The sequence below is a fragment of the Callithrix jacchus genome, chromosome 1 (assembly GCF_049354715.1).
Source record: "Callithrix jacchus isolate 240 chromosome 1, calJac240_pri, whole genome shotgun sequence".
Lineage (NCBI taxonomy): Eukaryota > Metazoa > Chordata > Mammalia > Primates > Cebidae > Callithrix > Callithrix jacchus.
Genome location: NC_133502.1, coordinates 207837330 through 207863685, shown reverse-complemented (window position 1 = coordinate 207863685; position 26356 = coordinate 207837330). Strand labels below are relative to the sequence as shown.

Sequence of the window (26356 nt, the reverse complement as noted above, 5' to 3'; positions counted from 1 at the left end):
GAAATGTCTCAGGCTCTTGCAGAGAAGAAGAGATGGGCAGTAATAGCTTGGGGCAGGTGAGGAAGGACTGTGGAGGGTTTGGTGTTGAGTGAGGTGGCCCAGAGGGTGTCTGTGCATCCTCAAGACCTGGGAGGAGGAAGGCTCCATCTGTGCTGGCTGGATCCACAAAGCTTAGATGCCAGAATCACTTAAAGAGTTTAATGCAACCTAGTTGGACATCAAGCCAGTAACACCCAATACAATCACACAGAATCTACAGCAGCACTGCAGGGATGAGTGAGAGTAGCAGAGGAGATCCATGCCAGGTGAAGAGGGCACAGGCCCAGGCTTTCCACAGTCTTTCCTCATCCCTCCTGGACTTTCCCAAGAGCACCCTGCGTCTCCCTCCATTGCATGGTGTTCCACAGGCCATCATGTACCCACTGTAGCGCCCCAAGGACCAAGGGCCTTTCTGTTTAACAGAATTCATTTTCTCGTGTTATAAAAGTTATTAAAAATTATTTTAGGCAGATAGGAAAAGGGTCCTTGGGAAGTTTTTGTTCCTTTTAAAGCAGCTCCAAAAAATGTTTCTTGTCTAGCAGGAAAGCCCCAGCTCTTGGAGTCAGACCCACAACCTTTGATATGCAAATGGGGGCCATTAGAAACTGGGTCCACTCAAAGTGGGGATTCCCACCATCTTTTCCTTGCTCCCTTATGTGCCTGGCAACATGGCCGCCCCCACATAGCCCCACGTGTGTAGAACATCAAGGCGCCGTACATTTGCATATTAAAAAAACTAGGGTGAAAGGGCCAGTTTTTTCAGGAGTTACATGAATGACATGCCTGGTCAAACCAGTACCCTGAGCCCTATGCAAATAAGATACTGGCTCCTCCAGCCTCCTTATATAACTGGCTGATTTCCAAGGCACTCAGGGTTTCTTCTCTCAACTTTGGAGTTCCCCCTCCCTCTGTCTCTGTACAGAGGAGCTTCTTCCTTCTTTCTTGCCTGTTAAACTCTGCTCTTTAAAACCACTCCATGTGTTTCCATGTCGTTTTATCGGCGCAAGACTAAGGACCCTGGTGTTCCTCCAGTCATCAGAGCTGTATCACTTATAATATATGCACACACAAATTCAGGGTTTTGCTTTGTTTATATTACAAACATTTTATTGCAATCTTTTCCCCTTTAACAATGTCTGGATATTTTGGAATTAATATCTCAGACTTCTTTCTAATACATTCATTATGTTCATTATGAACAGAGGATTCTACTTTACAATGTAGTAAAATGTTATGAACTTCAGCATTATTGAACATTTAAGTTGTTTATCATTTTCTTTGACCACCAACATTGCTGTAATGAACAGGAATTTAAGAGCAAAAATAACAGGAACAGTTGCTTTACCACTTATTAAAACATATCATAAAGCTACAACAATCAAAACGGTGGATGCCATAGAGAGAACAAGGTAACAAAATAGGAAGCCTAGGAATTGATACAGTGTATATACAAAGATTTCCTATATCACAAAAGTGACACTTTAGATACATAGAAAAATAATTTCAACAAATACCGAAGGCATCTCTAACATCCATCCATTCAAAAATAATTAAAATTTTACATGATAAGTTTGAAACACAAAAAGAACTAGAAAAATATATATCAATTAAGACAAACGCTGCTTTGCAGTGGGAAGACCTTTCTAAATTTGGCAGTAAAAGTGAAGAAGGGGTTTACTAGGGAGCTCTTTGACATCACAGAAGCATTCACATTTGTACACCAAAAAGGCTCACATACAACATTGTAAGACAAACCCACAGATTTGGGGGAAAAAGACTCCACCATCTGGCCATATGTAAATAGCTGAGAAAACTTAATGAGAAAGGATAGCGCCCAACAGAACAAAGACTGTTAATGGACTTAGCCCAGTTAAAAATACTAACCAATGCCGGGGGCCAAAGTGGCTCCCGCCGGAGGTCGTGGTGCTTGTGAAGGCGAGGTCATGAGTTCAAGGCTAACCTGAGCAACCTCATAAGCTCAAACTGATTGGCAAAAAAAAAAAAAAAAAAAAAAAATACTAACCAATGCCTAAGATGCCTATAAAGATATGTGCAAACAGGATAACTAAAATAATGCAAATTGAAGCAATTTAATGCCACTATTCTTCATGTATCCGAAAGGGAAAGATTTAAAAGAACCATAATCATTGATGCAGGCCCAGGCATAGACCAGCAGCCCCTCATCTGTGGCCCGTGGAAGTGAGGGTTACAGGGTCTGTCTGAAAGAGTGGCCACTTGGACTAAAAGCCTGAAAGTGTATATGCCTTTGGGAGAATTTTGCTTTGTTTAGCAGTTTTCCCGCACTTTTCTGCAGTAGATGTGGGTTCTGGACTCCCCTCCCGATGTTCTCCAGGTCTCACAAGCCTGCCCATCACTTGGATCTTAACTTCTCTACATGACATGGGGTCTCAGGAGACTGGAGGCCCCACAGACATCACTGAGACAACCAGCAGGGCTCCCCAGAAGCTCCCAAACAGCCTCTCATGCCCATTTATCGGAGTGACAATCGAGGCTAGTCTGAACTCCCTGAGGCCCCTGAGCGTGCCCAGACCTGTGCCACTCTTCCAAGCCCTAACCCCCACAGTGCCCACCTGGCACCTCCCGCCTTTGCACGTATCTGAGACTCATGTCATGTGCATCAGTGCCTGCCGGGGACAGGCAGCCCACACAAGTCCTAAACACAACCAGATGCGTCTCAGTCTGACAAGGCTCAGCTCAGACCTCAACCTCACTATCATAATAGATCAGTGGCAGGAGGAAGAAAAATGGCAAATGCAAGGAAACTTGATAAAAAAGAAAATGAAGGGGAGATGGAATATGTCAAGGAAAAAATGTGGGCGTGTATATGTGCGCGCGCGCATGCGCGCAGGAAGAGAAGTGATTTGCTGAAGGTCAAGGGGGCCGGAGCAAAGCTGACTCCTTTCCCACGCCTCCAGCTACCTCAACAGGAGGCCGCCCCTTGACCTTGCAGAAATGACTGAGGAAGGCCGGACGAGAGGGAAGGCAAGCCCTCTCGGTCCCCTCGCCTGTCAAGGTCTGAGGGTCTCAGCACACCTCCCCAGGCCTGCTGACCTCCCAAGGGGGCAGCGACAGGTAGTCCTGCTGCTTCAGGGCTTTGAAGAGCTGAATGACAGGCACCTGGGGCATGGCCTGGTCCGGGGGCTTCTTGACTTGCAAAGCCCGGTCCGAGTCCCTGATCTCGGGACAGGATCCCGGGGAAGTGGGCTTACTCCGGGGTGAGACAGGGCCAGCCCCCAGGCCAGGGAGGAAGCAATACTCGCCCACCTGCTGCAGGACAAGGAGGCCCTCGGAGTGTGGGGATGTTGGGGATACATCTGCCCCTGGGTTCAGGACAGGGCTGCTGGCCTCAGGGGTGACAAGATTGTTCAGTGGGGACCTGGGGGACTGGGCCTCAGTTGGAGGGAGCTCCACATAGCCCTCAAACCCTGACTTCACAGGGCCTGGGGCTCCAGGGTGTCCACCGGCCAGCTCAGGACAGAAGCTGGGGGTCTGGTCTGCAGGGAGGCCCAGAGAGGGAACCAGGGAGACAGGTGAGGCCCCTGACTGTGGGGGGAATACCAGATCTGCAGAGGAGACGTAACCAGAGGCCTCTCCAGGGTCCTCAGGGTCCTTAGAGCTCGTGGGCAGAGCCACAGGGCTGTCCTCTGGGTCCTGTTTTCCCACCCTTGTGGTAAAAGCAGGAGGGGCAGGGCCTCCCCTGGCCTCCAGGGAGGGGCTCCCCGCAGCCCCCTGGCTCGGCCTCCTCTCCATGTCCACGGCCTGGCCCTGCCTCGTCGACTGGGCCAGCGGGACCAGCTGTACCTGCCCCCCAGCAGGGAGACACAGATATTCCAGGGATCCTGGAGGCAGGGGCTTCTGGCTCCCACCTGCCTGTGGGGGCTCCAGCTGGCATAGGCTGTCAGGCAGGGAATGACTTTGGGGCGACCCCAGGTAGGGGCCGTTGAAGTCGAAGCTGGAAGCCTGGTTCTCGGGCGTGTGGGAGAGGGCAGGTGGGCCTGGCCGGGGGCTGGGGGGCTGCTCTTTGGGCAGGTCTGAGGCAGCTGGAGTCGTGTCAGGCCCAGATGGTGGATCACAGACATGCTTGGGGTCCTCTGTGGTGAGAGGTGATACCTCACTGTCCTTGAATCCTACAAGGAACACCCTGTGGGGAGAATATGGGCAGAAGAATTGGGACCGCCCTGGGCAGATGATTTCGCTCAGGTGCAAGGGTCTTGGCGGGGTAGGCCTAGTTCTCTAGAAGCCCTGATGTCCCCCAGAGCTTGCAGTGAGAACCTGAGCAGGGCAGGGTTGAGGGCTCAGGGACCCCAGAGAAGGACACGGGACATAGGTTCAGTCTCTCTGTGGCTCAGGACCTCCGTCCTCCTTGCTGAGCTCAAGATCTTCCTCTGCAAGGCTGAAGTTCTCTCCTTTTTGACCTTAAAGTCCATCCTCCTTCAGTACCAGATTCATGCCCAGCCTGTGCACTAGGCAACCATTCCATCATTCTACCAACGGTGCCACACCCCTCAGTGAGCTGCCAGCTCAGGTGCTAAGGACCCGGGAGTTTGCAGCCCCTGCTACCCCGAGGCCTCTGCAGTGTGATGCCTCCTAAGGCAGCAGAGCAGGGGAATGCCATCTGCTCCCCTCTTCCACCTCTGGTCAATTCCCTTGTCTGGGCCTCCCTAGCCTGGGGAGAGGAAGTTCTTCCTCACATCCACCCCAGGTGCCTCCTGCTTTAATGCAAAACAGCCTCCTTGGATCTCTTCACAGTGAGCCACAGGGAACCTCACTTGAGTCCCTGATTGGCACCATCGCATCAGCCCCTTATTCGCTCCCCACAGGTCAGGAGCGATCCTCGAGCCCAGACACTCACCCCTCCAGCTCATAGAAGTGGCTGTCCCACGGCCCCTGCTCTGGGGGTCTCCTGCTGGCGAAGGCCGTCATGCTGCCTGGAGGCCACCGCTCTGCAATCCCGTTCTGCAAGAACAGAGACATTCCAGCCAGTGGGCATCAGGAGGCCTGGAGGTGGGGCAAGGCAGAAGGTGATGGGGGTGCAGGGGGATCCAAGGAGCCCCCAGACAAGAGAAGATTCCCCACTTCTTCAGGACTGGCCATGGCCTTTTGACATCGGCAAAGTGAGGCCCAGAGAGGGACTAGGACTTCCCCGCGGTCCCTGATACCTGAGGACAGGGCACTGTTCCTGTGATTTTTCTAACCTGGGGTGTTGCTTTCTCCACGCTCACCCCCATTTCTCCTCCATACTAGCCAAGAGAGCCTTCCACAAGCAAACCTGGCCCTGGCTGCCTGACCAAAGGCTCCCACCACCCACATGCTGGTGTTCTCCCCATGGTCATCTCAGCCATCTCTGTCCCACCTCCTCAGCTCCCTTCCTGAAGGGTTTCTGTGTCCACCCTCGAGATGCCCTGAGGCTGAGCAACCTTTGCTACCTGGCACCACTGGCACCCTCAAAGCTCAGCCCAGGTGATCTGTCCTTGGGGAGCCCTTCTGCCTACTGACACCCCATCTGTCCTGGTAGCAGGAACCCCCTCTGTGAGCCCACCCTGTCCTGTGCGTCCCTACACTCAGTTCTCTTCATGGGGGTTCATGCAGATCTCTGGCAGGCAGGGCCAGGCGTGGGCACTCCAGGTGCCCAGGGAACCCTGGGAAGGAATTTCCGAGTGCTGACCCCACTCCCAGAGCTCCCAAAGCCCCTCTCCAGTCCACTTACCTCCCGACCACCCAAAACCCACAGGAAGGATGGAGGAGGTGGGGACAGAGACAGGAGAGGCAGAACAGAGAAGCCTCCTACCCCACCCCTCGAAGCCAGTTCCTACCTGGAACAGGTGGCTCTTGCTGGGGTTGGGGATCCTCTCCTCCCACTTTCTGCTCAGCCTGGAAGACACCAGGGAGGTGACAGTCATCAGAGACCTCAGAACCAGCTGCTCCCGTGCTCATGCCCAGAGGGGAAATTGAGGCCCAGGAAGTAGGTGGCAGAGTAGGGCTTGGAGGGAGCTGGGTGGGATTCCCTGATGCCCTCTGGGGTCTCGGTTACCACTCCAGCCCCACAGAGTCCCCTCACCTGTACCCATAGATGCCACAGAAGCGGAGGGCCACGAGCACAGCGAGGGTGAGGAGCACCACGATGAGCGGCAGCACCCATACAGGCAGCGCTTCCAGCAGCCAGGGAGGAAGAGCAGCATCAGCATCGGGGAGGGGAATGGACCTCGGGGCAGGGAGGGGGGCTGGCACAGTATCCCCCAAGACCCTGCTCTGTGCAGGCCTAGGGCTCTGGAACTTGCTGCCTCAGGGGACTAGGGGAGAGAGGCCAGATCCATGCTGAGAAGGGCACTGGTCTGCAGCCCCACAGTGTTCAAAGAGCTGGGAGCACACAGGAAGGTCAGATCCTTTCCAGTCACAGGAGGTGCTATGGGGAGGGCAAGAACCATAGTTCATGGCAATCAAAGGGGACTTTGTGAAGGAGGTGGCATAGTAGCTGGGCCTCGTTATCAGGAAGGACTAGAGAAGTGGAGATGGGGAAAGGCATGCTGGCAGAGGCACCAGTAGGTGCAAAGGCCCATCTAGAGGCCCCAGTACCTCTTGCTGCCCAGCCCTGAGCCTCTCGAAGGCCAGGTTCCTCCAGGACTCTCCTGTTCCTCCTTCCTTGGGCCCATTGGTCAAGCCTCCTTTCTGCTTGGTTAGGGCCCTCTCCCTGGGCCCCTGCAGCTACCAAGTCTGGCTGTGGACTCGGGCTGCTCCCAGTATCTCCTATATCCTCACTCTCTCTGAAACCATCCTGTGGCCTTGTGTTGTTCTACAGGAGTTCCCTGGTGGCCACTGTGGTGAAAGGTGAGGGGTAAGTGCATGCAGCAACTGCAGGGAGGTGAGGAGATGAAGGAATCACAGCAAAACCTTCCAATCCAAAGACCCCACCTGCGGCTGTAGATTCTCTTGCTTCCATGGTAACAGGAAATCGGCATGAGCAATCACAAAAGCTTGGTAGCCCCCAAAGCTAATAAACCAAAGGCCATATTAACAAAGTCCTGAGACCCAGTTTACAGGTGGAGTGATAGTGAGATCTGTTCTCCTCTGCTCCCTCAAGTCCTCACTTGCAGTATTACACACCAGGTGTCACTTTCCAATGACTAGTGACCCAAGGGAGGGAAGGGGGCTGAGTGGGGTGGGGTCTGGAGCCCCGCATCTCTGTACCCACATAGTCTGCATCCTCTGCCTGGCTGCGCTGTCTCGTGAAGAGTGGGTGGAAACGTCTGACTTCAGGCCCAGTTTCTGCTTTCTTTTCCCTTTGCCTCTTTCATCGTGCAGGTCTGCCAGCGAGGTCTGCAAAGGCCTTCCCTACCTCTTTAGCCACCATCTGATTGGGAAGAGCGCTCACCTACAAGTCGTGGCAGGCCTGCGACAGCTGCTACACCGGGGATTTTCTGGTAGTGAGAAACTATGAGCTGGTCCCACCCAGGAGCTGTGGACTCCAGCTTGCACCTACCCCACTCAGTTTCCCAGGAGCGCTCCTCACTCCACTGGCTCCAGATCCCCTTGTAGCCGCTGCGGGAGGTCTTGACCCTCACCCTGGCCCGGTACGTGGTGGAGGGCTCCAGGGCTGGCAGGGTCATGCTGTGGGCGTTCGGGAGGGTCTCGGTCTTGCTGTCCTGTGGGTTGGTGCTGAGGGTGAGACCTGGCCCTCATGGCTGCAAATCCCTCTCACCTGGACCCCCAATTTTACTGGTTCCTGGCTCCTGCCACGCCCAGGCCTGCTGTGGCTTCTCTCTCACCACCACGGAACCTCCCCAAGGGCCACCCAGGGACAGCACTGTGGATGGGACTAGGGACTCTGCAGCCCCCGACATTGACAGCACTGAGACCCAGAGCCCTGAAGCCACCTCCCCACCCTATTTTAAGCCTCCTCAGCTCCCAGCCCTTCTGGGGCAGCCTGCACCCACACTGTGGCCTTCCCAGGAATGCAGTGCAGGCCGACTGGACTCTGGAACCCGAGATGGGGATTCAGGAGCCCAGAGCCCACTCCCAGCCCCACCACTGGCCCACCGCCCTCCTGGCCTCAGTCGCTCCATTTCTAGCCTGAAGGTCTGGGGTTGGTTCTGTGGTTTCTTCTCTGGCCTCTGTGGAGGCAGGGGACTGAGCCCTGGCCTGGCCCCCCAACCCCTGCTGCCAACTCAGAAGCAGCTCTGTCTGAGCCTCAGTGTGTGTCTAGATGAGACTCCTCTGAAGAAATACCCCCAGGATTTCATGACTTTTGAAAACCTTCTTCCCAGTGGCCTTTCAACCCCTCCCTGCCCAGAGGGTCCCCTGTTCCCTGGGAACTCAGGTTCAGCTGTTCATTTTGGCCAAGCCATGCCACTTTCCCGAACCTCGGCTACTTCACCAAGAGATGGGACAATGACCTGCTGACCACACAGCCCAGTGATCACCATGTCCCAATGGCTCCCTCTCACTGGTCACCTGCCAAAGGCCCAGTGCCTTGCAGATGGAACCCTCTTGTTTACTTCCCCCTATCCTGCCCACCCAGCGTTTCTCCCCTCCCTGGGTAAAGGCCCTCACCTCCCACGTGGTCGAGTTTTTCCTGTACTGGATCTCGAATGTGTGGTCTATGTGCTCGTATTGCATTTTCATTGCTTTCCAGTGCAGGCTGTAGCTGTCTCCATTCTTGCTCACGGTGAGGGATGGAGGGGCCATCTGGACTGGAGGGAGGGAAACTGTCAGGAGCATCATCACCCCCTCCCCCCGCCAATGGAACATTCCCTATGTCTCATGCTAGACAGTGGGGCTGTCTCCACTGGCACAAGACCCCGGTTCTGCCCATGGTTGGATCTTTTTCATCCCCACTTCACTTAACCATGTTTTGACCTGAGTGGTCTTCTCTTGGGAGATGCTGAGACTCACTTGTTCTGTAGTGACGTGGCTCAATGCTTTCATTATTCCTACTTTTTTCGCAGTAAAAAATAAAACCACTATTAGGTGGTTCTACTCTAGACAACTGACTTCTTTTTTTTTTTTTTTTTTTTTTGAGATGGAATCTCGCTCTGTCACCCAGGCTGGAGTGCAGTGGTGCGATCTCAATTCACTGCAACCTCTGCCTCGTGGGTTCGAGATTCTGCAGCCTCGGCCTCCTGAGTAGCTGGGATTACAGGCTCCTGACACCCACACCCAGCTAATTTTTGTGTTTTCAGTAGAGACGGGGTTTTGCCGTGTTGGCTGACTGGTCTTGAACGCCTGACCTCATGTGATCACCCGCCTTGGACTCCCAAAGTGCTGGGATTACAGGTGTGAGCCACCGCGCCCAGCCTGATTATGTTTTAGGCGCTGTTACACGTGCTTATTTGACAAGAATTATGATGCTCAATTCTAACAACCCTATATGGCAGGTACTATTAATCTTCACATTTCAGGCCGGGCACGGTGGCTCAAGCCTGTAATCCCAGCACTTTGGGAGGCCGAGGCGGGTGGATCACGAGGTCAAGAGATCGAGACCATCCTGGTCAACTTGGTGAAACCCCGTCTCTACTAAAAATACAAAAAATTAGCTGGGCATGGTGGCGCGTGCCTGTAATCCCAGCTACTCAGGAGGCTGAGGCAGGAGAATTGCCTGAACCCAGGAGGCGGAGGTTGCGGTGAGCCGAGATCGTGCCATTGCACTCCAGCCTGGGTAACAAGAGCGAAACTCCGTCTCAAAACAAAAAAAAAAAACCTTCACATTTCACAGACAGGGAAACTGAGTCACAGAACCATTAAGTAACTTGCCCTAAGGAAAGGCAGCTAAGCAGTGGCAAAGACAAAGATTGCCACACACCCCCACCCCCAGTGTGATGGACTCTGTTGTTTGACACTCCCAGAGGTGTAGGGATTTGGCTAAAGGCTAGGACCGGATCGCACGCGTTCTCACCACCAGAAAGTCCCCGATACAGCAGGCCTTCAACAACATCTAGATGAGACCCACTAGAAAGCGGCCAATGAGAAAGGGGAAGCCCTTCGCGCCTCCCCCCTGGCTGGCAGACCCATTGAAAGAGGTGAAGGGTTAAGAAAGCAGAAATTGGGCATGGAGTCGGAAGTTCTGAACTCTAATCTTGATCTGCCTACTCATAGCTGTGCAACTTTAAGTAAGTCACTCAACCTCTCTGAGCTTCAGTCTACCCAAAAGAAAAAGAATGCTTATAACCTAGATGCCTTCACAGTATAAACATAATACGAATGCCCGTAATTTGTCGAGGTCACTTAGGTGCCAGGCATCATATGAGACCCTTAATATATTTGTGCATTTGAACAATCAGAATTCCTTTTTCCAGTGAGGATCCCAAGAGAGCTAATAATAAATTCAAACCCAGGTAATTAAGACAAATTGGCCTCTGCGCTTCACATGAAGCCTGCACGAAAGAACCCGGTCATCAGGAAGCAACGCGGGAGGTTCCATTGCACTGGGGTCCTCGTTATGTCACAGAAATGAGGGACATTAACCTGGAAGGCTCAACGCTGTCTGCTATACACCACAGCCCCCAGTTGAAAAGTACATCCTAGATCAATTACATTGAAGATACAGCATCAGTCGGGGGGGACCTTCAGAAATCAGGAAAATCCGATGCGGAATGAAAGGGCAGGTTTTGGTGGCAGGACCCGGGGAGGGGGAGCGGCCAGCAATGGAGCTTTGGGGAGCTGCAGGGTAGGAGAGGGAAGCAGGAAAATGGACAAGAGGCCCGAGGTTTCAAAGGCCTGCTCCTGCTGTCAGCCTCTGCATTGTCGTTTCATTGCTTCTCTGTTCACTTGTGGTCCCTGGACTGCATCTCTTCGAAAGTGACAAACACGAAGACTGGGCCAGGAGGAGCCCTGAGCTGACTCGGGTTACACAATGAGGGTGTGCTGGTCCCAGACCATCCCCACAGAGGGCTGGGAGTAAACTCACTGTGCTCTGAGCTCTTTATGTATTTCTCTGCCTTCCTTGGCTGAACGGAGACGATGTACTGGCCGTGGGTGCTGGGGTCGGGCACAGGAATCCCACAGTGGTGTCTGATGTGGAGGCTGCTGAACTCCTCCCTCAGCACTGGGGAGCACTCTTTCTCCCTGAGGAGCATGGCAGAGCTGAGGGAAGGGGGAGGGAGGGCCCAAAGGAGGGAGGAGAGTTTGGGGTAGGCTGGGGCCCCAGGGACAGGAGGAAACCTGGAGAGAGCAAGGCCAAGAGGAGGAGAGGGACAGAGAAAAGAGATGCTCACCCTGCATCTGGGCTGGGCTTGTAGAAGAGGCCAAATGAGACGGAGCTGACCACCTCCCACCTCACCTCCCAGGAGCAGCTGAGCACGGCAGCCCCGTCGAAGAAGCACTGCAGGTTCTGGGGCTGGGCCTCGTCCCCTGGGAGGGAGACAGGTCCTCATGCACTCCCCTCTCCACCCTCCCACAGCTCTCAGTGGGTGCCCACCATGTGATTCATCACCCAGAGGTCACGGGCTCTGGGGCCAAAAGACCAGGGCCGAAACTTCAGCCTGAACCTGCCAGCTGTGTGCCCAACGGCTCTGAGAGAGAGAGATCTGTGCACTGCGCACCCTCCCGGGAGAATGGAAATAGCATCTAAGTTTCAGTGTTTGGGGATTGAGCAGAATAACCTGGGTAAGCCCTGCACATCCTGTAGCCTCCGTTAACACACAGCTGCTAATAGCGCTGCTGTTATTATTGCAATTGCCATTGGCAAAGGGCGTGCAGAAAACTGGAAGCCCAAAGTGAACAGATGCAGAGTCCTACCAGGCAGCGGTCACAGTAGAGGTGGGACGGCCCAGGGACGCTACTGGAAAAGCAGCAGCAGGAGATCTGGGAAGCCCCCATGTGGAGCTCAGGACCCGTGCTGTGCCAGGAGCTCCTGACGAGCCCACCCTTCCACCATGGGGCACTTCCTGGGCTCTGGCTCCATTACCTGGCTGGGAGTTCCAGTAAAACTCTTGGCTCCACTTGCTGGGACGTCCTGAGAGCCGAGAACCTGAAGCCAGGCGGGTCCGCACTCGGGCCACGTAGGTGCTGCTGGGCATGAGGTGCTCCGGCCCCAGGGTGGCCTGGGACGCATTGGAGAGGAGGCTGGCTGCATCCTGTTGGAGACAGTGGAAGCTGGAGGAGGGTGCTATCCCTTCCCTTTGGGCTGGGGCAGCGCTGGCTGTGGTTCCTACCTCCCAAGAGTCCTGGAGCCGCTTATAGACCACCTCAAACTCCAGGTCCCCCTGGGACAGCCACTGGCTCTGGGGAACCCCCAGGGCCACACTCCAGGTCAGCAGGAAGTGGTCCTGGTGGGTGCTGATCTGCAGGTCCTTGGGCGCAGGAGGCTGGACTAGAGGGAAGAAGTGAATGGCACCTAAGGCTGGATCGCTGGGGCAGTCAGGGCCTGCATGGCCTTTTGTGTGGACACAGGGGGTTCCAGGCCACCCCTGCCCCATCAGGTGAGGGACCTTGAGCAAGACCCATCTCCTCTGCGGGCCTCAGCCCTTCAGTTGCAAAACTGTAGGGTTTAAATGTGAAAGCCATGGAAAGCCTTGGAAAGCCGTGGAAAGCCGTGGAAAGCCGTGGAAAGCCGTGGAAAGCGGTGGAAAGCCGTGGAAAGCGGTGGAAAGCCGTGGAAAGCCGTGGAAAGCCGTGGAAAGCCATGCCTCCCACTGCGTCGCCCCAGAAGCCTTCCTGATTTCCAGGCTGCCATCTCCAAGGTCAGGGTTGCTGAGCAGTGTGTTGACCGCTTTGTTGGTATATGGAGATGCTCAAGGAAAGAAGGTTGAAAGAATGAACCATGTGTATATGGTAAGTAGGATTCCCATGCCCCCACGTTCCCGTCCCCTGGCCAGTGTGGCCTCGTCATTTCTAAGGATGAGTGTTTAGGTCACATTCTGGGCTTCAACATCTTCCCTAACTCCTGCTCCTCCAATCTACCCTGTAAGTCCCTGTCCCCAGCATTCGAACCCCCACATCCGATCATGTCACTCCCTCAGTGCTCTCCATGCCTAGAGGACACATGCCGTCTCCCCTCTCCCCTCTCTCCAGGGCCAGCCCCTGCCTGTGTCTCCTGCTTCTCCCCACTGCTGTCTAACCCTTGAAGCGAATGCTCCCTGGACACAGTGGTGGGCAGGTTCCCCAGCCACCCATGCCCTCCCGATCCCCCAGCCTCTGCATAGCTCTTACCCTGTCAGGGAGACTCTTCCCACCTCCCCTCCTGTCTACCCTTCAGATCTGAGGTGCAAAGTTCCTCCCTCTGGGAAGCCTGTCCTGATCTCCTGGGGGCCTTGCTCTTTGCCCCCTGCATGAGGCACCCACCTGTTGCCATCAATGAGTTCTCACGGGGGACAATATCCAATGCTTCCCCTCCCTCCAGCCTGGGCTCTCTGAGCTCTACTTGGGAAGGAAGGGACTCTCATATTCATCAAACCCATGTGTGGAAATATTGCTATAGATGGATTCCTGATGGTCCAACCCATGCCCTGCTCTGGAAGCAGCTTTATGATGCTGTGGCAGAAAGGGGCAGGAAGCCTTGGCCAGAGCTCCTCCAGTGTGACCCTTGCCAAGAGAACCAAGTGGCCCAGTGGTTAGGACTGGGGACTCGGACTGTCCTGGGCCGGATCTCAGTTCTGCCAGCAGCAGCAGAGAGGCCCTGGACTAGTCACCTCCTCCGTTCACTTCAGCAGCAGCCGCAGACACCAGTAACAGCACCAAGCCTGCTGTGGCTCTGCGTGTGTCTCTAGTGACAGCCTGCAGGGCCTCCCACCAGCCTGCCACTGGGGTGGGCTTTTGCCACATCAACGAAAACTTTCATAAAACACCTCCCCTTCCACGTGTAGCTTCATTCTAAGCAACCGATTCCTTGAATCCAGGACTTTGAAGTGCACATTCTTTTCCTTTCTAATACAGAGTCAAATAAAACCCCAAGACGTAAAATCATCATCCACCCCTTCCTAGACAATGGACAGCTTCACGGGCACTGTAGGCTGTGAGCCCACCCTGGGGCCCCTCCTCTAGGGCAGTAAGGACATGAGCTCCCTGTCTACAGGGCAGGGCGCCCCCTGCAAGGCTGACCCATCTCTGTCATTACTGCTCAGTGTGGACTTCAGAGGAGGCATCTGACCTCCTGGGCCTCAAGGGCCACATCCAGGAAATGGGTTGCTGTAGAAATGAGATGAAACAACTAAGCTGAAAGAGTTTTGAACCAGGTAGTTTCTAACTGCGTGGCTAGAGGGGTTTTCTTTAAGGGCAGCCTGCAGAGCTGGAAGCCCATGGCTTGGTGGGAGGTGGGAGTAGCCAGGGGCAGGGGAGCTGCCTTTGCCAGGAGCCCCTCACACAGTCCCTGTTCTGATGCCTCCCTGTAAGCAGACCATACCTTCATCCCTCAAGAGACCCTCACCCAACCCCAAGCCATAGTCTCCTACCTTCAAGACTACCCTGGCCAACCCTGATACCCCCCATCCACACAGGAAACCAAGCCCAGGGCAGGGCCCCCAGCCACTCACCATGCTGGGTCAGAGCGACGGTGAGCCGGGTGCCCAGAGGCCTGTCTGGTTCGAATGAGAAGCGGTCAGTGTCAGAGCTGACAAAACTCCGGTAGGGAATGACACATATCCTGGGCACACAGTGGGGATGCAGGCAGGCTGACCAGGGCATGTCATCGCTGAGGTCGCAGGACACTGGCTCCGGAGGGTCCCTGCTGGGAGAGGACACGGCTTAGCCCAGGGTACATGGAGATTGCTCACTCATCAAAGATTCGTTAGTGCTCCCCACGTGCCTGGCTCTGTCCAGAATCAGGAGCCAGGCAGAGACAGAACACATACAAATCCCGCCCATGGAGCTGCCATCCCTGGAGAAGGGGACCCGCATGGAACAAAGTGTTTAGCATGTGCAGTAGAGAGAACTTCATGTGGATAAAAAAGCAAGAAGCAGGTGAGGCAGGAGGAAGGGCTGGGATAAGGATGCAATTTGAAATATGGGACAAGCAGGCCTCTCTCAGGAGGTGACCTGTGGGCAAAATGCTAAGGCGATGAGGGAGGGACTATGCAAATCGTGAGGATTTCAGGAACTAGAACAGCACGTGCTAAGGCCCTGGGGCAAGCAGAGTTTATGTGTTGCATGGCTTGGCCTGAAACCAGTGTGTGAGGAGTAGAGCATGGGACAGGGAGGTCGAGGGGACAGGATTGTATCTCACTGTGAGTGAGTGGGAAACAGTTATGGGCAAGACGTTGTAGATGTTGATGTATGCTTTGAAGAAATTCCTGAGGGTCATTGGCTGTGAATAGATCAAGGTGGGAGTGTGGCCATGTGGGAAGCAGGGAGCCCAGTTAGGAGGCTTCTGGAATATCCAGATGACAGGAAGTGGTGTGCACCAGGGCAGTGGGGCCAGCATGGGTGAGGTTCAAGTTCTGTTTGAGATAAGGTTGGTGGTGTTTGCTGGTGGATCAGATGCTGCAGTCAGGAAGGAATGGTGGCACAAGAGCCTTGGGTGAGGGCGGGACTTTGGCTGAGGATGTTTGGAGCTGGTGTTGCCTGTTGCCTAAGTGACGGTGGAGAGGCCAGTGCACCTGGAGGGCTGGAGCTTAGGGGAGGTACGGGCTCAAGGTCACCTTTGAGAGATGCCCCTGTGGCCTCAGGGGGTCTCTGTAGGGTGGATGTGGCAGAGAGGAGGTCCATGGACCTGCTCTGGGGTGTCTCATCCTTGGCAGCCAAGAGAACCAAGAGGCAGCAGACAAGGAGAAAGAGGAGGATGGGCAGGGCCCTGGGGGTGCTGGGTGAGCTGTGGGCAGGGCCAGGTGCAGGAGGCCAGGTGGTCCTCCTTGTCAGGGGCCGCCCTTGGGTCAAGTAGGATGAGGGCAGAGTCCCGACCATGAGATCATGCTCCCTGGGACAGTGCTGACTTGGACCAGGGCAGTTTGGGTGGCCTGGTGGGGACGGCCTCCTAGGGGATGGGCTCCGGAGGAAATGGCTGGAAAGACACTGGGCATGGTGAGTGTGGACAAGTCTTTATGGGCCACCACTGTCAAGGGAAGCAGAGAAAAGGGGGCTGCAGGGCTTTGGGGTCAGGAGATGCCTGGGTGCTATACTCCTGTGTGTATCTGTGAGGGGGTCAGGGCAGGTTTGCAAGGTGATTGGGAAGGATCCTGGGGTGGGGCATGGTGGGTGGCACAGGGCAGAGTGGGGACTTGGGGCCCCTGATGTTCCTGAGCAGCAGGACCAGACAGGATCCCGGCTCAGGCCTCAGACAGGAGCCCCAGCTCAGAACCAGGCCCAGGCTCCAGCGGTCGGCAGAGGGGGTGGTGAATGTGAGTGTGGGGTGGGTGGGGAGCTTCTCGTGGTCCGCTGGTGTGTCACAGCAGCAGGAAGCAGATCACAGGGAGGGGCAGGATGGTCTTTGAGTAGAATGGAGAAGGCCCGATGTAGGCGCCCGAGGGAACTGAAGACGGTGGAGGGGTCGGGGGTGGCAGAGCTGGGCCAATTGGTTGTCACCTGCCTCTCTGGTTCCAGCTGTTTAATTATTTCATTTAAGGCTAATTTAGACCCTGGCCAACATCCCAGAGCGATGCTGGTCCCCTTCCCATGTGGCACATGCCCAGGAGGGCTCAAGTGAGAGGGGCAGCAGCCAGCCCATCCTGTGGCCAGGGCTGGTGCCTCACCTCCGGGGCCTCATTTTCCCCATCTCTGAACTCGCAGGGCAGCTCCCAGGCTAGTGCCATCTCTCTGGTCAATGCTGGACAGGCAGGCGGTGGCACAGCTGGGGCATTGTGGCCTGGCCCTGCCCACCTCACAGTGAGGAGGCAGTAAGGTCATGTGGGGCAACTGCATTAAATTGGGAAGAAATAAGAGAAGATTGTCACCACTGTCACCACCATCCTTATCAACAACATCGGCATACAAGGGCGCTTCCCAGAAATCCCATGTCAGATGGCAACACCTGGCCTGGGCGGGCACCTGGAGGGGCAGGACAGGTTCCTCTGTCCTCTGTCTGCTCCCACCCCAAGGCTGACCTGACCTGTCATTGTCTACACCGCTGTCCCACAACAGGCACAGGGGACACTGTAGCCCCTGCCTGTGGACCCTGCACCCAGCGTTACTCACTGATTCACCCGGCGAATGAGGGTCACATTGACGAGCCGCTGGGCGTCCTGCGTGTCCGCCCACCTGCAGGTGATGTGACTGGTGTAGTCATTGTAGCAGCGAAGCGTCTGCATCGGGACAGTTTCTGACAAGAGGAGCAGGAGGGGGTCACCTCTCTCCCCTGCAGGGTCCCTCGTCACCACCCCCCACACAGCTGCTCTGGGATGCCCAGCACTGAGAAGGGGGTCTTCCAGGTCCCTGCAGAGGCCCCAAGAGGCCAGGCAGAGGCGCTCTAGGTTGGGAAGGGGGTCTGCCGGGGTGGGCTCCTGGCTGTGGACCCTCCTCTCCTGACAGAAGTGTGCTATTCCGTTAATTCTCAGCACACTTTCTGGGCCTCTGCTGTGCGCTGTTCCTGGGCACCGTCCCCTCCACCATCCTAGGACAGAGACATACACCAGGCACAGCCCTGGCCCCTGGCCCCACTGTGCAGCCTGGGAGGGGCGTACACTCAGCTCTGGGATGCAGCATGGCAGAGTCCTACCCTGCGCCCTCCCCCTGCCTCTAGTCCTCAGCCTCGGGAGCCTGGTGTTTGTTAAGCAGGCTGTGGTCCCAGCATTGTCAAGAAGCCAGGTCTCTGGGAGACCTTAGGAGGGACCATTTCACCCCAAGAGCCCGGGAGCATCCCATCATGACCTTCAGGCACAGGAGGGTTGAGGCTGAAGCAGGGAGAGAAGCCCAGGCTGAGGCCCTGCAGGAGCAAAGCCCTGGAGGTGGGAACCACTGAGGCTCGGCAAGTGTCTGCTGGGGAAGGAAGGGCAGGGAGACGGCCAGAACAGCCAACTTGGAGCCTGGAGGCCGGGAGTTCCGGGCTGAGAAATGTGGGCTGGGAAGCCAGACACGCTCAGCTGGACTTTCCAGGACAGGATGAGCAGGAATGTGCGGGAGGTGGGAAGGGGGGAAGGCCAGGGGAGAGAAAGAGGGAGGGGAGCAGGAGGAGGGTCGGGGGGCAGGGTCCCGGGGATACGCTACAGGCCTCCCCGAGGGTGCAGCAGTGACAGGGGCACAGGGAAGGGGTTGCAGCCACGGACTCACCTTCTTCCCCTGCCAGGCTGTGCCCCCAGCACAGGGCCAGCAGGGCCATGCAGAGCAGCCCCCGGGCCAGTGTCATCTCCCTGGTCAGCCCTGGACAAGCAGGTGCCAGCACAGGTGGGTGCTGGCCATGGGCCGGGTGGGGTCCTCAGTGTCCTGGAGTCCTGTGCTCCTGCCCAGCTGGGAGCCAGGCCAGATCCATTTCACAGGCTCCTGGGACCTCTCCCTCCTGGCCTGTGCCTCCTCTAGGCCTGCAGGAGGAGATGTCAGCAGTGAGCTGCCCCTCCCCCTCCACATGCCCCAGGGACACTACCCATGTTGTGGAGACAACCCAGAAAGGTGGCCCTCATGCATGGCCCCTCAGTCTCCTGGGACATGCAGGTGATGGGCGTGGGCTGCATGGCCTGAGGCACTGGGTCCCCACCTGGGTCACTGACACCTACCACCTCACAATGCGATAGAGAGCAGAGCAGCGGAGAGTGGGGCTGGGATTTGACTCCTACTAAGTTCCCCATGGGCTGCTGGTCCCTAGTCGCTCCAGGGAGTCTCTGGATGTGGGATGCCACAGTGTCATTCCCTGGACGTGATCACATGTGCACACACACGGCCTGTGCTCTCCCCACCCTGCTCCACTTACCGTCATCTCCCCACCCTCCGCTTGCCAGTTCCCTTTTCTCCTCGGAGGCCGGGGGTTTCCTGCCTTTCATTTCACTGGTCTGGGAAGTACCCAAGAGAGCAGAACAGACGACTGTGGCTGCTTTGCCTCTGTGAGATTGTTGGAAGCATCCCTCAAGATGCCCACAGAAACACACACACACACATGTACAACACATACACACAGACACACAAAGATATATACAGATATACACATAAACATGCACACATGCATATAGACATATACACACACACAAATGTACACACAGACACAAACACACACATACACAGACACAGGCACAGAGACACACAGATACATACGATATACACACATATACACAAACATTCACACACACATACACACAAACACACACAACACACACATGTACAACACATACACACAGACACACAAAGATATATACAGATATACACATAGACATACACACACATATAAACATATACACACACAAACGTACACACAGACACAAACACACACATACACAGACACAGGCACAGAGACACACAGATACATACACACACACACAAACACACACAACACACACATGTACAACACATACACACAGACACAGATATATACAGATATACACATAGACATACACACACATATAAACATATACACACACACAAACGTACACACAGACACAAACACACACATACACAGACACAGGCACAGAGACACACAGATACATACACACACACACACAAACACACAACACACACATGTACAACACATACACACAGACACACAAAGATATATACAGATATACACATAAACATACACACACATACATATATACACACACACAAACGTACACACAAACACATACACAGACACAGGCACAGAGACACACACAGATACATACAATATACACACATATACACACATTCACACACACATACATGCAAATACACAAACAGAGCCATAGATACAGACACATATGGACAACACATACAGACACACAGATGCATATTCACACATATATACACACGCAAACACAGACACAATACATACATACCTAAACATATCTACACATGCATACAGACAGACACACAGACGTATACACATGCAGATACACACACACACACACACACACACACACAATCTATCAATGGACACACTGGCTGGAAACAAACTCCACTTGACTGCAGAATGGACTAACATATGATGGAGGAGGAATCAGGAATCAGTGTGACGTGATGAAATATTCACTTAAAAATGCTAAAATAATTGAATAACAACATAAAAATGTCCATCTAAAACCCCATTTTACCCATTCCCCAAACAACAGGTCAATTACACATTTAAACGTAAACAGTTAGATTCTATGAAACCTGCAGACCAGAGGAGTGAATGCCTTTGAATTCTTCAAATTTAAAAGCATAGGTGACATCACAGAGACAAAGGCAGCAGGACATAAAAGTGAAATCGTCTGTATTTTGTCAAACTGACTGAAGCATGAAAGCAACGGACAGAGTACAAACAGAAAACATTTGCACCGGTGTATTAAGGGACTGTAACAACTTTCCACAGAGCCAGTGGCTTACGAGTAACAGAGTTTATTTCTCATCATTCTGGAGGCTGGGAAGTTCAAGATCAAGGCGCGAGCAGATTCCATATCTGGCGAGGGCCTGTTTCTCACTGTCTTCTCACATGGCAGAAGGGGCCATGGAGCTCGCTGGGGTCTTTATAGGGCGTCAATCATGTTCCACAGGGACTACCTCCAGAGAGTCTCACTTTGGAGATTAGGTTGTGACATAAACTTGGGAGGATTCGAACATAAAAAGCACAGCAACCGGCCGGGCGCGGTGGCTCAAGCCTGTAATCCCAGCACTTTGGGAGGCCAAGGCGGGTGGATGAAGAAGTCAAGAGATCGAGACCATCCTGGTCAACATGGTGAAACCCCGTCTCTACTAAAAATACAAAAAATTAGCTGGGCACGGTGGCGCGTGCCTGTAATCCCAGCTACTCAGGAGGCTGAGGCAGGAGAATTGCCTGAACCCAGGAGGCGGAGGTTGCGGTGAGCCGAGATCATGCCATTGCACTCCAGCCTGGGTAACAAGAGCAAAACTCGGTCTCAAAAAAAAAAAAAAAAAAAAAAAGCACAGCAACCAGAATTCTGGAGAGGACAGGTTAGTGTCTTTTACTGTAAAAGGTTGAAACAAATCAATTTTGTCACACAAGCTATATTCACATACGCAGAGAGAATTCATGATGGTGGCTGACAGTATTCCAGTGTTTTCCGTGAGCCAGGCATTATCGGAAAGGCTTTACGGATGTGAATACGTCTATGTATAGGTTACCACTAGAATCTCCACTTTATAGATGAGAAAATAAGGGTGGGACGTTATGTAATTGGTCCACAATCACACGGCTGGTAAGGAGCAGGCTGGGATTCAAGCCCATAGCAGGTTACCTCTAGACTCTGTCCCTGACCGCTACGCCAACAGTGACTCCATTTCCCGAACGTCAAAGCAGCGCACGTCTATTCTGACATGTGCTGACCCAGCAGACGCTTCTACAGACATGCACAGATACAGCAAAAATAAAAGAATACATTAAGACATCGAAATCAGCATTCTCAGGGAGATTTGAGAAGTGATAGCCATTTAAAAGGAGACGACGCTTCTATGCAAAGAACAGAGTTCTTGGAATATGAAGATATGAGAGCCATAATTTAAAAAAGAATCAATCAAAGGCCGGGTGTGGTGGCTCTTGTCTGTAATCCCAGCAGTTTGGGAAGCCAAGGCAGGTGGATCACTTGAGGTCAGGAGTTTGAGACCAGCCTGGCCAACATGGTGAAACCCTGTCTCTACTAAAAATACAAAAAAATTTAGCTGGCCATGGTGGCGAGTACCTGGAATCCCAGCTATTCTGGAGGCTGAGGGAGGAGCCTTGCTTGAACCTGGGAGGTGGAGGTTGCAGTGAGCTGAGATTGAGCCACTGCACTCCAGCCTGGGTGACAAAGAAAGACTCTGTCTCAAAAACAACCAATCAATAATGGGCCAAACCATAGAATGAATATCACACATGGAAAAGATATTGCCTTCAAGAAAACAGAGGAGTTTCCCGGAAAGCTGCAGACTTACCCGCAGGTAACAGTAGGAGTAGGAGTCAGTGTAAAGGGTGTGGGGGAAAAAAGAAAGAAAGAAAGAAAGAAAAAGATAGATATTGAAAATAGAGCAAATAGTCAAGGAGATGAAAAGGCCTGGGAAAGACATCCAAGAATTCCAGCATCCGGAAGCAGGCGGTGGAGAGAATTAAGAGCACGTGTGTCAGACAGCGTCAGCTACCTAGTCTGAAAGACAGTGGAAGACCTTGTGCCTTTCTTCCTGGAGGCAGAAGCCAAGGTTTTAGCTGAGTTTATTGCTACACAGAATAAAATGTCCTATTTCCTATACTCTCTTGCTGCTAGTTGTAGTCAAGTGACGAAATGTGGTTCGAGGAAACGAGAGTAGAAGCATTGTGTGTGTCTTCCCGAAAAGGCTGCTTAATGGCAGTTGACTCGGGTGAGAGGGGTCCATTTTTGTCCCTGTCTTTTTTCCTTCTTCCAGCCTGCAACTCGGAGGTGACAGGTGGAGCTTCAGCAGCTATTTTGGACCATGAGGTTACCTTGAGGATGGAAGCCATATGTGAGGATGATGCAAAGAAAGAGAGGAAGCTGGATTCCTGCTGTCACTCTGGTGCAACCACACTAGCCTGAAACTGCTTCTTCTGGGCATCTTTTCTATGCTGGGAAAAAGAAAGTTCTATGTTGTTAAGCTACCGTTGCTTGGGAATTTTCCATGGGCAACCAGATACAATAACAAATGGGAGAAAAAGTCACAGGGGTTTCAAGCAGACAACAGGCCACTCAATAAAGAAGAAGATTCCTTTTCAGAATATTTTTTAAAGACAGCAGGAATCTGTATTTAAGGGAGGCTACTACAATGGAGTTTTGAAGCAAGGGATGGAGATCGGGGTTCACTCCCAAGATGCCTTTTAACAGACTCATACCCAGTTCTTACTGGTAAATTTTCCATCCTGCAAGAATATGAGGACAAGCCTAGAAATGTTTCCAGGAGAAAACAAACAGGATACTTTGAATGGAACAAGGGTCAGATGGGCAAGAAGATTTCACGTGAGAGACCCTGAACTTTAAATCGAGGTCTTGAAAATACCAACAGAAAATATGTTTAAACCTAGAATCACAAAATGCCAAGTTTTCTTTGACATTTAAAGGATGCAAAAAAATGTTTGCTATGTAAGGACAAAGAAAGTTTTTCAGATCTTTTCTGAAAAAGAAATACTCTAGGTTAGATTTCAGGAAAAAACATCCAAGAAAAGCTGAAATATCGAGGCAAAGAAACCAGCAACACTTATAGATAAGTGAAGAACATTGAACTACAACAGCTGTGTTTCTCTCTCCTGGATTTCCCCTCTGGAGTCCCCTCCCACACTTTCACATGGAAGCCTGTCTTCCCCTCCTAAACTCCATCTCTCTCTATTCCCTTCCACTCAGTGTGGAAGCTGCCTTCCTCTCCTGGATTCCATCTTTCTGGATTCTCTCACTCAGGGTGAGAGTTAGCTGTTTCTTTCTCTCTCCTTCTCCTGTTTCTCTCTCTCTTTAAATAAATCACTTTCTACAAACAAACAAAAAAAAGAACACATCATGGCCAAGTAGAGGATGCTCCATATATGGAAGGTCAGCCCTCAAGAAATCTATTTAAGATTCAAATAAACAGATGAACAGATTAAAGGGGAGGGGAAGGATGCGTTTATCTTGACAGATGCTCTGAAATATTTAATAATAGGCAGGCATTTCTGGTTAAATGAACAAACAAACCCTGGCAAATGAAGAAACTTTGAAGGAAATGTTGGCATCACTGAATGTCTGCCAGAAACTGAAGCCAGTGTCGGAGTCAGTGGGGGACGTTCGTGTCCTCCTGTCAAAGGCTCGCACCGGATGCGCTCACTATTACCTTTATTTCCAGGGGTTAGTGTCCCTCAAATAATCTCTAAATTCAATACAATCAAAATGAAAATTCCAAAAAGATATTGAATGGATTTGGTAAACTGATATATATATTTTTTGAGACGGAGTTCTCACTCTGTTGCCCAGGTTGGAGTGCAGTGGCGTGATCTCAGCTCACTGCAACCTTCCCCTCCTGAGTTTAAGCAAGTCTCCTGCCTCAGCCTTCCTAGCAGCTGAGACTACAGGTGCATGCCACCATGCCTGGCTAATTTTAGTAGAGACAGTTTCACCATGTTGCCCAGGTGGGTCTTGAACTCCTGAGCTCAGGGAATCCACCCAGCTCGGCCTCCCAAAGTGCTAGAATTACAGGCATGAGCCACCACACCTGGCCAAATTGGCCCTTTTATGCATTACCTTGGGTGTGCCAGCTTAGCTCGGCCACTTTGAGGCTGATTTGGTGATACCTATTAAAATTTCAAAAGCACAACCTCTTGCACAGTAATTCTGCACTTAGTAATTTAGGCTACAGAAACACTTTCATAGAGGTGGAAAAACTAGAAAAAACCTAGCTGTCTGTCAACATGAGATCAGATAAATCGTGGTGTTCCCATCCTAATAAATGCCAGAGATTTCTTAGAATTATGTAACGAGTTAAATCTATATGTATTATTGTAGACATTTGGAAATATTCATACACACACACACACACACACACACACACACACATATTATAATCCCATTTCTGTAAAAAGAAAAACTATCAGCCAGGTGCAGTGGCTCAAGCCTTAACAATTTGGAAGGCTGAGGCAGGCGGATCACCTGAGCTCAAGAGTTCAAGACCAGTCTGGCCAACACGGTAAAACCCCATCTCTACTAAAAATATAAAAATTAACCGAGCATGGTGGCGGGCACCTGTAACCCCAGCTACGTGGGAGGCTGAGGCAGGAGAATCGCTTGAATCTGGGAAGCAGAAGTTGCAGTGAGCTGAGATCATGCCACTGCATTGCAGCCTGGGCAACGAGAGTGAAACTCAGTGTCAAAAAAAAAAAAAAAGAAAGAAAGAAAGAAAGAGAGAGAGAGAGAGAGAGAGAGAGAGAGAGAGGGAAAGAAAGAAAGAAAGAAAGAAAGAAAGAAAGAAAGAAAGAAAGAAAGAAAGAAAGAAAGAAAGAAAGAAAGAAAGGAAGGAAGGAAAAGAAAAACTATATGCTTATATCATGCTTAGAACATGTCCTGGAAGAATACACGTGGTGGAAAGAGTAAGGTATAGAACTAGGGAAAAGAAATTGCTGGGGACTTTGTCTCTTGTGCTACATAATTCTAGATTATTCTTACTTTCATTAAGGCAGGTTTCTGTGTAGTTGCTTGTTTAGCATTAAATACATTCCTTATATGGCTCATGAACTGTCCTGTGGTGTTGGTATATCTGTATCCTGGAACAAGACAAATAAAACTGCTGAATGAGAAAAAGAGTGACCAAGAGCTTTAGAAATGTTTACTCATTATAAAATGATTAAAAAGCAGGAAGGATGATAGAAAAAAATTAGAACTTGGTTACACAAAAATATAACAGCAGGGTCTTTGAAGACTACAAATGGCACATATGCAGCTCGTTACCGGCACCTGTCTAACAAGGTCCCAATAAAACACCTGCCCTCTCATTCACAAGGTCAGTCCACACACCTGCACAAGCCCTGAAACAGACACCCCAGATATCCACCCACCCAGCTGACATACTTGGGTACAGAACACACACACCTGGGCCCCAACCTAAAAAAGCAGGGCAGAGTGTCATAACTTAAAAAACAGAGAGAGAGAGAGATTGCTGGATAGTGCCTGCTGTGTCTCTGGGCAAAGGTTGGGCTCTTTCTCAAGTTCCATGTGAGCTTGAGCCACACCACGACCAGCACCCAGCCTCAGCGCAGCAAGGGTCCAGGTTTCACCCTCTGCCTCTCATCTCTCTGCTCTCTTGTATCCGCAGGGATACACACACCAGCACACACAAACAAATGCACGTGCAGGCATACACACAGGCATCCATTCTCTCTCTTTCTAAACCAAGAGGTCGGGGACTATCCATGCTCCCCATTCCAGAGATGAGGAGATAGAAGCCCAGGGTGGAGACACCAGCGTCTTAGCGACAAAGCCAAGACAGGCCACCGGTACGTGACTCGCAGGCCTGAGCTCTCTCTACCCCACTAGGCGTCCTCCTGCCAGGACCAACCAGATCCCGCTGGTGACACTGAGTCCTCCCCAAAGCTTCTGTCCAACACCCAAGCAGCTTGGCACCCCTGGCTGTCTCCCCACCCACTGGCTGCCCCAGGAGTCTGGATTCAGGTCATCCTAAGAGTCCAAGCCCTAACTCCCCTAAGTCCCCAGGGCACAGCTGTCCACAGGACGCCCCCCAGGGTCCCCCTGTCCTTTTCCATCCTGGACTCCCCACAATCCCCCCTGCTCTGACCCCGCCCCTCAGCCCTGCTCCTGGACGCCGGGCCGTACCTCTGTGTGGCGGGAGAGACCAGCCTTCTTCTGGAGCTTCCAGCCAGACT

The 26356-nt window shown here is 52.6% G+C and overlaps 1 protein-coding gene across 4 annotated transcripts; it reads right to left on the bottom strand.

Moving 5' to 3' along the window:
• Positions 1–1118: 1118 nt before the first annotated feature.
• CSF2RB (colony stimulating factor 2 receptor subunit beta) lies at positions 1119–26356 on the bottom strand. 4 transcript variants are annotated; one of them, XM_035271610.3, is made up of 14 exons: positions 26307–26356; positions 18187–18434; positions 17116–17239; positions 14523–14716; positions 12207–12364; positions 11960–12128; positions 11268–11403; positions 10961–11136; positions 8608–8747; positions 7538–7700; positions 6119–6209; positions 5874–5931; positions 4913–5016; positions 1119–4201 (listed from the first exon to the last, which is right to left on the bottom strand). In XM_035271610.3, exons 2-14 carry the CDS (start codon positions 18260–18262, stop codon positions 3085–3087), a joined length of 2706 nt encoding a protein of 901 aa, XP_035127501.3. In that variant the 5' UTR covers positions 18263–18434; positions 26307–26356; the 3' UTR covers positions 1119–3084. The 4 variants fall into 4 exon arrangements, with proteins under 4 accessions (XP_035127501.3, XP_035127511.3, XP_035127510.3 ...); XM_035271620.3 differs by having other exon boundaries at positions 10961–11118; XM_035271619.3 differs by having other exon boundaries at positions 14523–14713.

Excerpts from the sequence above, each read along its gene's own strand:
- CSF2RB (XM_035271610.3), bottom strand. The coding sequence starts at position 18,262 with ATGACACTGGCCCGGGGGCTGCTCTGCATGGCCCTGCTGGCCCTGTGC. Across the intron at positions 6,210-7,537 it reads CTCCTGGGAAACTGAGTGGG|CGCTGCCTGTATGGGTGCTG; the intron begins GTAGGTGCAAGC and ends GGCTGCTGGAAG. Across the intron at positions 5,017-5,873 it reads GCAAGAGCCACCTGTTCCAG|AACGGGATTGCAGAGCGGTG; the intron begins GTAGGAACTGGC and ends CTGTTCTTGCAG.